Consider the following 14,303-nt stretch of genomic DNA (forward strand, 5'->3'; position numbering starts at 1 on the left):
CTAAAGGGCCTTTACACATGCATTAATTTATTGCCACAAATGTGTACCATACACAATATACATTGAACTTTCTGGCAGTAAATCCACACATGTGTACAAGGACTAATAAGTACCTAAAATGTTGAAATACCATTCTATTATTGTTGCAATAATAAATCTACATCGTGTAAAACCGTTAATAGTCATGATTTTAATGTTTTTGTATTTTAAATAGGAAATTAATCCAAAATGTAAACAACTTTCTGTTTTCAAAAAGGCCACGAGACAATATAAAAGTAAATTTATAAAATGTCATTTGTGATCATCATTTTTTTAACATTAATTTATTAATTGATTCAAAAACAGGTTTTTTTCGTAAATTTAATGCATTTTTAAGGGAAGTGTTGAGAGATTATTACTACTAAAAGAAACAGGAATAGTCAGTCTATTATTTATAAAATGTGTGATTATTAAATATTTATATCTTTAGCCGCGTTGATACGGTCCAAGTACGATCCAAGTACACTTGGACCGAGTGCCATCCAAGCGACAGCTTCATACTAATTATTCCTATCCAAGCTACTCGGACCGCGTCCTACTCATCCAAGATAGCTTGGATAGGAGTAATTTGTATGAAGCTGTCTCATACGAGTGCGCTTGGATGGCACTCGGTCCAAGTGTATTTGGATTGTACTTGGACCGTGTCAACGCGGCTTTACAGTGGTAAATATTACAACATAATAATTACATATAAAATATTCATTGCATTTCTAGGTAATTAATTATTTTTAAATTATTGAGCAATTTTTTACACCATGTGTATTCAGGTTTTTGGAGTGACTCTGTATATTATTTTCTTATTCATTAAATTATTACATTTTCCCAAATATTGTATTATATTAGCAGGATGTAAATTGAGCTGACAATATAATTTTTTTACCTACATAAATATTTATTAAAAAATTAAATTATTATGTACTGGCAAATTATGTAATGGAAGATAAAGTATTGCAAAGTTCTATGACATTATTCTATTAGCCTCTGAAAATATGTAGACATTTTAGACATTAAAAAAGGATATTCTTTGTGCAGAAGAAAAAGGAAGATATGTTTTTAACATTAAAATATGAGCTGAAAATGTAAGATTAATCAAAACGCCTAAATGATAAAAAGAATCAGTTTTGAATCTGCTTTAGACGAGGTTGTCCATAGTGCACTATTACTAATATCGAAATAATCCGAAGAGTTATCTAATTAACGCGCCTGCAGGTCTGTTCTAAATGTCTAACTCCAAAATCAATAAAAAAAGTGATAAATAAAGTGATAGATAAAAATTATGTCATATTCAGACAGTTAATTATCCTCGGAAGTGAACTGTCCGGCGTGATATTTTTTAATAGCCACGTTAACCACGAACTGTCAAAAATCGTTGAGTAACACAGTTAACACGTCTTACTTCATTCCAAATGCATCCAATTAGAATCTCCAACTGGATGATAAATGTTCAATTATAGATTCTAATCGGATGATGGATAATTTGGAATTCAGTAAGGCCCGTTTCAGACGGGACACCGGTGTCGCGCTCGATATAATATAGGAGGCCTTTGTATTATGTTTATGAACACCCCAGAGCTAATGAGTCAACGCATAATTTTGCGTTATAAATTAGAGCATAAAACTGACTACGGTAATAAAAACAAGTGTATCAGCGGCTTGAGAATGTAGCGCCCGACGGAAAAGTGTACCGGACACGCATTGACTCATTAGCTCTGGGGCGTTCATAAACATAACACAAAGGCCCCTTTATTCGAATACAAAGGCCTCCTATATTATATCGAGCGCGACACCGGTGTCCCGTCTGAAACGGGCCCAAGACGCAGCACGGTGTGTTAACGATAATTATTTTAGATAACCAGCTGCCTTGTTGTCTGAGTGATATCCGTGTTATTTTGGAACAATAAAAATAACGGACATGTGTTAACTATTAGAATAGCCCTTCTGGTGTAACCGCCATTTAAAGTGCTATTTTTAATGCTTCGTGCTAAACACATTTAATGATATTGTAACATTTATATCAAAAATTTTCATGATTTAGGCGATATGTCATAATGTGGCGAAGGGTGGAGGTAGGCTATTAAGATCCACCATAAATAGTGCACACTAAACTTTGGCAGTCATACATATTTGTTTTCATTGAAATAAGACTACAATTTACAGATGGTGTTGGTTAGTTTTTAAAAATCAATTAAACTCTGCCTAAAGCGTAACCATAATAACATAGTAACAAAGTTTAATGTGCATTATTTAGGGTAGATCTTAACAGTCTACCTCCACCCTTTGCCACTGATCTGCGGACTGAGTAAATTTAACACAGAAACATCGACATAGACATGTCCAAAACTCAATCTTGTTTTGGCTCACTTAAAAAGTATGTAGTGATTTTAGACATAATTCCCCTTTTCATTCGAATATCTTTAACAACAAATTTAATAATATTTACAATAATAAATATATATAATGAGTGATACAATAACAGGCCATCAGCTTTGTCAGTATTTTATACCATCACAAGCAGCGGAAATAGTCTTCACAGTGAATTAAACATTTTTCAAATGTGCAATCTTTAGGCCACTACATAGTTGAAAGTTGCAAAAGCTTTTAACTGTTTATATTGATAAAGGGTCAATTTTTCAAATGCATTATAATATTTTTGATTAGTACACATCAGTGACGAAAGGTGCACACTAAACTTTGTCAATCATACTTATTTGTTTTCATTGAACTAAGAATACAATTTGCAGATGGTGCTGGTTAATTTTTAAAATTCTATGAAGCTCTGCCTAACCAATCCATAAAAGTTTAGGTATGCTATGGGCGATCCAATAAAAAAAATGCACACTTTTTCAATCATACTAATTATTTGTTTTCGTTGAATAAGAACACGAATCAAGAATAATATTACAGATGGCGTTAGTTAGTTTTTTAAAATTCATTTAGCCCCACCTATACCAATTCATAATCGATAAAAAATATTCTTATTAGTATCCATAAAAGACCTAAAATTATATATATCATTTAATAGCACAATTTAAGATATTCTATGGATAAACAATAATATTTTTTGACTGTTTGTTATCTATTATGGCATGGGTTTAACTGAACTTTAAAAACTAATAAACACTATCCACACATTATAGTCTTAGCTCAATGAAAACAAATACGTTTGACTGATAAAGTTTAGTGTGCTCTATTTATATCGGATCTTAACAGCTTACCTCCACCATTCTCCACTTGTACACATATGCAGTCAGACCTTGGATTGTGAGCATAATTTATTCTGTATTCATGTTTGCAATCCAAAGCACTTGTATATCAAAAAATAATGGAAACTCAGATAATTCGTTCCGAAACCCAAAAATATTCATATAAAATAGCTTTTTATATTTCTATTATTTTTTAAAGTAATGGAATTTATTGATTATAATGTTGGTAGGACAACTTTCACTGTCACTAACTGTATCACCGTTCTCTGTTGGCTCACTGGAATCTTCTTTTTTTTGTGCGACTTTAACAAGGAACCAATCTAATGACACTTATTTTTGCCTTCTTTTAAGGATTTCTCAGCGATAGAGAGAGAGAATAACCATCAGCTCTGTGATGATCACATCGCTTGGCAGAAAAAGTATATAAGTACTACTCATATTGCAAAACCTCTCTCATTTATCAAGGTCAAAGTTTGTTAAAACAGTTTGCTCGGCTTGCAAAATACTCACAATCCAAGATTTTACTGTACACAATTTACAGAATATGGGGGCCTAAACTGATGCGATTTTTTGCAGATAGATACTAGGGTCATGGCTCCCACAAGGGGGGCCTGACAGGGCTCTAGCCTGGGGGGCCCGGACTCTGGGGGGCTCGGCGTAGCAGGTCGACCTGATGAGTGAGATAAACACACATCACAAATTTGCCCTAATGGGGAAAACAGTCGCCTGCAGCGCTATTTTATTTGTAGAGTCTTAACATTTTAAAATGTTTAGTTGTGTGATGCAGTTTTTGATTACTGTGTCGATATTCGACAACTCCATAATTCAAATGGATTTATTCAACAATAAATAAAAATCGCTAAAAATACACCGAATACCCTCAATTTTACCTGAAACAACGTTTAGAAAACGATTCTGTAAAAAGTCCCCCTGCTTTTAACGCTAGCGATGGGTAGAGGGCCTGCCAAAGATCCTGGCCTGGGGGCCCGCTTCAAGTTGTGGGGGCTATGACTATGCCTTTGATAAATTATAGAAATGTCTGGTATACTTTTCTTAAAATTGCTGTAAAGTAATTTCCGAAGCTGGCTTCAGCTCGACTTGCAACTGCAATATCTGATGGTAAACTAAAAGATGAAATAATGAGGTACTGAAGATTGAACGAATACAAGTGCACTGGTGACCAAGTTGAATAAATCAACTTCAAAGTTAATAATACGTAAATAAAATTTTGGTACTGTTCGGTTATACCGGAGGCAGCGGAAAACGCATTTTGAAAATAGCCGATAAACTGGATTATTTGTTAGTTTGGGTTAGTTTAGGTTCGGTTAGGTTGGGTTAGGTTAGGTTAGGTTAGGTTAGGTTTGGTTAGGTTAACCTAACAAATAATCCAGTTTATCGGCTATCTTCAAAATGCGTTTTCCGCTGCCTCCGGTATAACCGAACAGTACCAAAATTTTATATAACTGTTTTCAACATTCTGTAAATGAGGTATGTTAATCAATGTTTTAACCGGTTCGATGTCTTCAGTTAGTATTCTCGCATTCTGAGGCCGTGATTGACAGGCCGCACATACAAATTTCGCGAGTTACCTCGTCCGACTTTAAACTCGAATTACTAGCCACTGTCGATTGATTTGCATAATCCAAAGAATTAAACACGCAGTGACATCTGTTTGAATAATTATAAAATACTAAGCCACAAATTATCGGTATTACAGCGATTTTAGTAAGAGTTTCGCTCTACATTCAATGTATGTCGTTAAAAATCTGCGGCCTGTCAGATACTGATATAGTAATATCGTGAGACATAGAAAAGGTTAATGTTTGAAATAGTACAATTCAGGCAAAAACATTCAAATTACAGTGGAGCTCCAATATTTGAATTCTGTTTTTCGCATAAATAAGTCTTTACTCATTTTTTAAATATATTATGTCACCTATACAGTCCTGGACAACAATGGAACTACATACAAAAACGCCGTATGGAATAGGTAAACTTTCATTATTAGATTCTGTTTATTTGTGAGGTTTGATGGTTTTCGACTGTGGCTCCCCCATCATTTCTACAGATAAGTTTGTGGTACTAATTACAAAATCCTCAGCATCTCAATTATTTCATCACAGTACATCTACAGATTGTAAATATATAATATTATTTTGATTGGACATGATTAATGATTTTAATATACAACATTACCTTGGAAAAGTCTTGGTATTTAGTAACGGCATCTATGGTCAGGCTGCAGTACTAAACGGCGAGCTTCAATGGTATAGATCTACCATCATAAATTGGCATTTCAGCGAGGGCGCTAGTATGACATTGAGAATATTACCATAACTAACAAAAAAATGGTAATTTATAATTTTTTATTGGTAGTAGATTTCTGTACAAATATTATGCAATCCATAATTCGAGAAACATGTTGTAAAATTAAATGGCATTTATAACAAATTTATCCTCGATAGACAATTTTAGTTTCAAATTCGACCGGCTGCCAACTTACGATGGTAGATCTTTAGTGTCAGTTATTGTTTAACTGTAAATGCATATTTCGTTCATATTAATTAATGTATCTATTATAATTTTTTTCAATATGAAACAATCATTATTTTTTACAAAACAGTTTGTCATATTGCATTCGAATAAATAGCAATGACTAACACGATAATTGAAATTCACAGCTTGGTGCTGTGGCTTGAATATAGTGGGCCATGGGTAGTTTGTTTATAATTTAACTATCAAGCAGAATTTTACAAAAATATGCTGCACTATGAATTAATACACTATTTTTAACCTTCACTTTTATATATAAAGAAAATATATAATAATATAAAGAGTGGAGTTGTTCTATTAACGATATTGAAAATTTGGCACCTGCAGTTGGCTGGTTTGTGTGAAAAGCAATAACGCATTTATTTATAGGTTTAGGAGTTTGAAATTCTATGTGAGCATAGAAAATATGCTATATAACAAAATGCAATCAAAATCTCATTTTTGGCCATAAGTGAAGTAAGCTGGTTTACAGATTACCTCATTTAGTACTTACACCGCGACTGGCGCGTTTGGAGTTGTTGGCCATTAGATATAATTAACGTGTTATTTAAATGTGGTAATTAAAAGGTTAGCAGTGATTGTGTTAAGCAGTCGATATGTAGGTAGGTGTTGGTAGCTGAAGGCATGAAAAAAAATGTATAAAAATATAATATTAACACTATGGAATATTTACACAACTCATATAGGTAATACTTATTTAATTTATAAAATATTTTTCATATTATTTAGTTAAGTAATAATTAATGACTGAATCAAATTTTTAAGTGACATTATCTACATATTATAACATTTTTAAAACAGACCTTTTCAAATTCAGAGATTCTTAGAACATAACGTCGTGGTAAATGCAATAGGTCGTATGTCAAAAAAATCTCAAAACTGTTTTATTGCGCCATAGTGATCAGCTCAGTCATCTACACGACCTCGAATAGCTCTTATGTCGTTGAACCAATAAGAAGTCGACTATTTCAACACTTGCAAAAAGACGAATCGACACGTCATTGATATTGGTCAAGCCAAACAGTTGTATGTCAAACCTCATCATGACAGTAATGTTTTTGTTTGTTTCTATTCCTCGTTCTTGACGTTATATTCAAGAATTCATCAAATAATTTGATGTAAGTAATTTTCTAACCACTGTTTTATTTAAATCTACTTTATAATTACATTACTGTTGTTAATTTTAGTAAATTTTTCAAGATTCTTTCTAGAGATACTAACCTTACTTTTTGTCTCATTTATTTATTATTGCCAAAGTAATTATTTGTTCAAGATCGACAGTTTTAATAAGACACTGTTTATTTAGAGTAAAAATTAGTTATATAATAATGCAATTATTATTAATTAAATAGAAATTTGGTACACGAATCTTTGACATAGAACCTTTTGCATCAGGGAATTCCGAGCATCGGTTTTGACATACGATCAATTGCATCTGTTCCAGATTACCAAAAAGCTATCAAAATGATTAATGGAAGTCGTGGGCGGTACTTGGTATCTTTAGCAGTCAGCAAAATTACTTCATCTAAGAATAACGGTAAGAATAAATAAGTTTATCTCGTCATAAAACAATACGGTGTGGAGTGGAGATGACATTTTGCTGAGGAGCATGAACGATTATCAAATTTAAAAATCATTATTTTCTTCAGGACCTCAAGTAACCTGTGGAGTTGTAGGAACCACTGACGATGTGGCGTTACAAGTTGAACCTGGGAATGCGGCGGAAATTGAACTCTTAAAGCATCCATTAGAAGAAATTTTTCAAAATATTGGCTCAGAAATAGAACTCGATTTTGCTGAAGTTAATAATACTTTGACTGTTGAAACTCCAATTTTAGAACAAGCAGAATCATTGTTGAAGCAACCTTCGGACATAGAGATAGCAGAGAACACTGTATCAACACAATCAGCCCTGAGACAAAATATAAATTATGATATGACGATATCTGAACATCTAAGTGGCCCTGAACATTCACTATCTGACAGCAGTAGTGACTCTGAAGATCTGTATCAACCTGAAGCTAATCAATCAAGCTCATCAGAAGATTTAGAGGAGTTTGCTATGCAGTCTGACACCCATGGTGATGAACCTAATGAGCAAGTCAATCAAAGAAAACGAAAAGGGCAAAGCATTAATTGTAAACTGTGGAAGAGGCAAAAAAACTCTCAACTGCGATTGCTAGGCAAGTCTTATGTGGGTTTTGAGAAGAGTGAAGAGTCCGGCAAGTATAGACAAACGTCTAAAAAAAAATCTAAGACCATAGGTCCACGTTGTGGTGGGCATAATGTGCGTCCTCAAAAGGGTGGGCCAAAAACAGCCTTTAAGTGCGATACAATTAGTGATAAACAACGCACCGTGATATTCACAAATTTTTGGAAAAAAACAAGTTGGGATTCCAAAAAAACATTTGTCACCGAAAACGTTTTGCAAACCACCCCAAAATACAGAAGAATCGCCAGTGAAAACTCAAGAAGAAAACAAAGCTTTCGCTTTTATTTTACAGCAAAAAATGAAGAAACTGAAGAAATAACTGAAAATATAATTAAAAAACAAGTTTGCAAAAAATTTTTTTTAAACACTTTAAGTATAGGGGAAAAATGCTTAAAATTATGGACCTCGAAGGTTGAAGAGCCGCAGTCATCTGAAACGAATTTAAATAAACAGAAAGATGCAACACTAACTATTTCAGAAGAGTTAGAGACCTGGTTTAACTCTCTGCCAAAAGTTGAATCGCACTATTGTCGATCCTCTTCAAGTAAGTTATACCTGGAGCCAATTTTTTACAGTTTTCGAGACATGCATCGCTTATATCTAGAAAAATGTGCTTCTGAAAATAAAAGAAAAGTATCATGGGGTACATTTCAAAATACTTATAAAAAATTGAATCTAGACATTTACACGCCAAAAAAAGATCAGTGCAATGAGTGCACTTTGCACAAAAACGGGACACTCGACGAAGAAAGTTTTCAGAAACACATTAAAAAAAAGAACGATGCTAATGCGGAAAAAGAGTCTGATAAATCCTTAGCTCTGAAAAATGAAAACATCAGATGTTACACAGTCGATTTGCAAGCTGTTCTTCTTTCGCCTCGTTTAAATGCTTCAGCAAATTATTATAAAACAAAATTAAAAGTACACAACCAAGTCTATTATAACCAAGCCACGAAGGACGTCTCGTGTTATGTATGGCATGAGGGAGCTGGGGGGCTTGAAAGTGACGTCTTTTGCACTATAGCTACTAAATTTATCTTGAAGGAAATCGGCCATCTGGTACCGCAAAAAGTTATAATATGGAGCGATGGTTGTGCGTATCAAAATAGGAATGTAAAATTATCAAACGCACTACTCGACATCAGTATGAAGAATAATCTTATCATAGAACACAAATATCTGGAAGTAGGGCATACACACATGGAGGTTGACAGCGTCCATTCAACAATCGAAACGAAGCTGAGAAATCGAAAACAAATTTTCGTCCCTGCCGACTACATGGCTATCATTGAAAGTGCAAGAGTAAAGAAACCATACAAAACACTTTATCTCAGCCATGACGATTTTCAACAATTCAGCACAGACTACTACAGCAGTATTCGGCCTGGAAAGAAAACTGGCGACCCATGTGTAAACGATGTCGTTGCATACCAGTATACTCCAGAAGGTTTAATAAACTTTAAATTGGACTTCGGCCATACATGGAAACCACTTCCAACACGAGCGCGAGTTTCAATCGCAAGCAGTGAACGATTAAAATTATACAATGGGCCTTGCCCTATTGAGGAGAGTAAATACCAACACTTGCAGGTACTAAAACTATTAATTCCAGAGGACTACAGAGATTTTTACACCAGACTACCGTTTAAATAAAAAAAATACTTTTTTATAAAAAAAATTAAGTATTCTTTTAAAACTGCTATTTTTACTTTTAAGTAGGTATTTACCTGCTCTGTTTTAATGCTTTTTTAAAAAATATTTTATGTATTGTATTTTAACTTTAATCTTTTCTTTTAAAAATTGTAATTGTTTTTAAAAGTACCTAATTAAACAGATCTCCAATTTATAATAAATCTACTTTTTCATTAGTCTAAGCTTACTTTTTAAGCGTTTATGTACAAGTGTATAACAATATGTATATTAATATAATATAATCTGTATAATATTATATTCGTTTCATTATAAATACCAAATTTTAGTGAATTAAATATAGGTATGTATACATAAAAATTGGACTTATGTCAACAAAAGTGGCCAACATTGATGAGCAAATAGTCGTATGTCAACCTAACTTTCTAAATATTCATCTTACGTAAAAATGTTGATAACCATCTTAACAGGGAACAAATTTAACCATGAAAATAAATTTGTGAAAAAAATCGGTGAAATGGGGTTAAGATGGGATAGTTTTTTGTCTCTCCTGAAAAGTTTGGTATTTTTGACATACAACCTATTGCATTTACCACGACGATAACTTATGTGTTATTTATTTTTATAATTTAATTACCGGCACTTGAATTGTTTTATACTAGGTATTCAATAAAATTACAAAATATATTCTTATTATCCAGAATCTGGTTTACAATAACAGTATAACAATGCATATCATGTACTTACATCTTTTTTTAAAATTTAAAATTCTTTAAAAATTTGAGCAATAAAATTTACCAATGATTTTATAACTGAAGCAGTCCAAATTATTATGAAGCATAATTTAAAAAATAAATACTATATTAAAATGTATATTTTTCATAAAAAAATAACTGCTTTGACTTATTTACATTGCATATAGGTACATAGTTTAAATTATATAAAAGCTTATAAATAAAGGGCATTACTAGAATCAGACCTTTGTAAAATCCAGCATAAGGCATAAGCCAGGACCAAATAATCAAAGATACACTGATAAAAATATGAGTTCAAACTATACAATTATAAATAGAATGGTTGAAAGTCTATTATAGGGTCTAAGTGCCAAAAATGTGAAACTGAGATATAATAGAAAAAAGAATAAAACACTTACATTTTTATTTTTACAAAGTTACAGAAGAACATATAATTTGATAACTTTACATAAATCTAAAGATATAATAAACAAAGGAAGAATAAAATATTTATACATGGACAATATTGAATCATTCTATGTAGAGGGGTATGTAGGGGCACATAGACCCTGCCCATATTTTAATATATTTGTGTGACAAAAATGGTAGAGTTAGGAACTTAGACCCTTCAGAATATCATTAGGCTTGGGATATAGATTGTATTGAAGTAAAAATCTTGTTATAGAAATTTTTGGCACTTAGACCTAATACTTTCAATCCTTCAATTTTGTAAAATCTTTCAGTATTTTTGGATGAAACGTTGTTTTTGGTCTATATGGTTCATGGAGTGGGGGATACCTAATTATTGGGCTTATTCTTATGATAAACGAAGACGTTATAGAATGTGGCGTCATTAAAGCATTTTGTATTACAGTATGATTTGTCCATTTCCAATATCCACCATTTCCATAGATACAATAATATCATCATTCATTTATTTTATGTTTATGGATAAAGTATCAATAGGTACTGTAAAAGCAACAATATGTAATAATTTATTATTGGGCCAATTTCAACAAAAACAATTTTTAATTTTATATCTTTTTGTTACAAAACTAAAAAAAACATCATTTCCCAAAACAAAATTGATAGATTGTTGAGGTATGTATAATAATTACTTCAAAGAGAAAAATAAATCAACGTCAGTATCTCAATATCAGTTTACATGGGTAGCCATTAAGTAAAAGAGGTGCCCAGAACCGAATTTCCTTGTCCATTTAAATCTTTTACTCGGACCAGTTGAAATTCCTCTTTCACCACATAATGAAAAAAAAGCACATACTTTATTTAATGTTGTGGTAGCATAAGGTCATTGTTTTCTCTTGAATGTGAATTTGTATGAAGTCTCTTCAGATTCATACTGAGCTCTAGGCATTATCAAATAAACAAATGATCTAAATGGCACATAACGAGGAAGATACAAGTATGAACTATATGTGTTGTGCAACGATCTTTATATTATTATCTCACAAATGTGAGACGACTCCATTGGACAGGCCATATATTATCACATGGATGGAATAAAACCCAACTACACAAGAAGCTCCTTTTCATTAGACCAGAAGGAAAAAGAAGTCAAACTAAAGTGACTGAATTGTGTGGGAAGAAACAAATTATTCTAATACCCCGTTTACCCATGCATGGATTAACTGTTGACAGTACGTATTATCGCGGCTATAACAAGAAAATGCATGTGTAAATACGTATTGTCATGCAAATAGCAAGATTGAATGCATGAATCAAAAAAGTTCGGAAGCTTCTGAATTTTCATGCGACAGCTGGGATTTTTTCGATCTACTCCTGCGTAGTAGAATGATAGTGGCGAATCTGCCGGCAAAAAAGCGAACTATGCCGCTTAAACTCATTTTGAGGTTAACTGATTTTTACAACCTGTCAAATAGTACTATAAAATGACAACATCGCGTCTCGCTTACTCTAGAAGAATGAGAGACAGTGAGCACTTTTACATGTAAACAGTTATTGTCACGATAGTTTAAAGTACTCACTATTGCTGCAAATAAATCCATGCACGCGTACAGGCACTATAAGGAATGGTGGAATGAAACAGTTTCCTGCAGGCAGTCAAAACTCTGAATGCTGATGATGGTAGATATTTTAGGCTTCCTTGGTAGTAATAATATGATGTAAGTATTGAATTTTAGAGAGATTATATTATTTAATATTATATTTGACAATTTATTTTGTGTCTGTCACTGTGCATATGACAGTAATAATTATGTTGAAGCAATCATCGCACATTGTCTAATATTTTTAATCCCGTTTACACGTTCATGGATTTACTGCTGATGGTACGTATTATCGCAAGAAAATGCACATTGTAAACACATGTAAAACAAGTTCAGAAGCTTCTGAATTTTCACGCAATAATTAGTACTCGCATGACGTTGTAGAACGATAGTGGCGAACCTGCCAAAAGATATATGAACTACACCGCACAGAACATTTTGACGTTTACCGATTATCTACAAACCAGTCTGAACCTGTCAAATAGCACCATACAATGACAACGTCACATCTCGCTTACGCTTCAAGAATGAGATTTATCACTTTTACAATGTGTAAACAGTTTGTATCATGATAGATAGGTGGCAGTAAATCCATACATACAGGCGCTATAAAGCTCTCAGGTCAAAACATTTTGATACCCTAATGGTCTTATGTATTTGGGTGTGAATATAAAAATTTGACAAGTGTCATAAAGGTTGCATTAGGTACATGTGAAGTAATTTTATTATATTTTGATGATTCCCTAATATCTAGAATATGTTGTGTGAAACGGAAATGGAATGTGTGTCAATGTTTTATTTACCTACCTATGAACTGTCATTTTACTATCTGTAAGAAATTAATGTTAGTAGCGTCAACCATTAAAATTACAATTTTCAGTGTCCATGGAATGTTTTAAACCTTATCCAAATTAAAAACTAATAACTTTGGATCTATCATAGTCTTAAATCATAACACCAATCACTTATAATTATCACTATTTGGTTCATAGTTATTAAAAAAAAAATATAAGTCACTTTTTTTCAAATTTATAAGTCTTGTTCTTACACTAGTGTCTGATTATCACAGCATCGGGCCTTCTTCATCGTCTTTATTATGACTATTGGCCAATCTAAGTCCTGTACTACTCGATGACGTCGGAAGAGGAACATATGAATCCCTGGCCACCATTAGCCGGTGTTGGCTATTGACTATCAAGTTTGAACCCCTCCTAATCTGTCTTTTGCCCATCTCGATGAGTTCTATGGTGTCTCGGTTGAAGACAAAGCTCTTATACGCTCTGACGAAGACACACATGAGCAGGAACACCCCGAAGACTATCATGCCGTACGCCACCAGAGGCGCGGCTACCGATGTGAAGGTGGTAGCTAAGTATACCCACCGCTTGATGGCAGGGGTCAGCTCGGATATACCCTGGAATCAGAGACAAACAGGTGTATAGATAATTCAATTTTATACCAGTATCAGTGACGTAGCTACAAATATTGGGCCTCTATGCAAATATCTAATGAGACATTTCTAAAAATCTATTATAAATAATGTATTTCTAAAAATTAAATGTCACTATTTTCCCTTATGCCAGGTTCAGACAATGTGTAATGTAAAATATAATGTAATGCGGATTGTATGCACGGTACACAATCTCTACGCGAATCCTGTTGTTGTTTGAATTATCGAGCACTGCAAGCGCCTTTGTGTTCGTGTCAAAAACTGACCGCCGATGGATCAGCGCGAACGTCGCTACGAGGATTACATGTAAGGATTGTAGAACGTATGGACGACAAATTCTCGTTACATTACATGCGTCTGGACGTGCCCTTTTATTATATTATAATTATAATACACACAATTAAATATTTATCATCTTATTAGATGTTATGTAAT

The 14,303-nt window shown here is 33.1% G+C and overlaps 1 protein-coding gene across 1 annotated transcript in view; it reads right to left on the reverse strand.

Moving 5' to 3' along the window:
- Positions 1–10,693: 10,693 nt before the first annotated feature.
- The window catches only part of dsb (scavenger receptor class B member debris buster), a 110,518-nt gene continuing 106,908 nt past the window's right edge, over positions 10,694–14,303 (reverse strand). Inside the window, exon 11 of the mRNA XM_085957110.1 lies at positions 10,694–13,832. Within this exon, the coding sequence (XP_085813236.1) occupies positions 13,482–13,832 (351 nt within the window). The 3' untranslated portion in view covers positions 10,694–13,481. The remainder of the gene's footprint in view (positions 13,833–14,303) is intronic.

This window comes from Rhyacophila brunnea, unplaced genomic scaffold, assembly GCF_057557595.1.
Source record: "Rhyacophila brunnea isolate RB1 unplaced genomic scaffold, BYU_Rbru_1.0 scaffold_6, whole genome shotgun sequence".
NCBI lineage: Eukaryota > Metazoa > Arthropoda > Insecta > Trichoptera > Rhyacophilidae > Rhyacophila > Rhyacophila brunnea.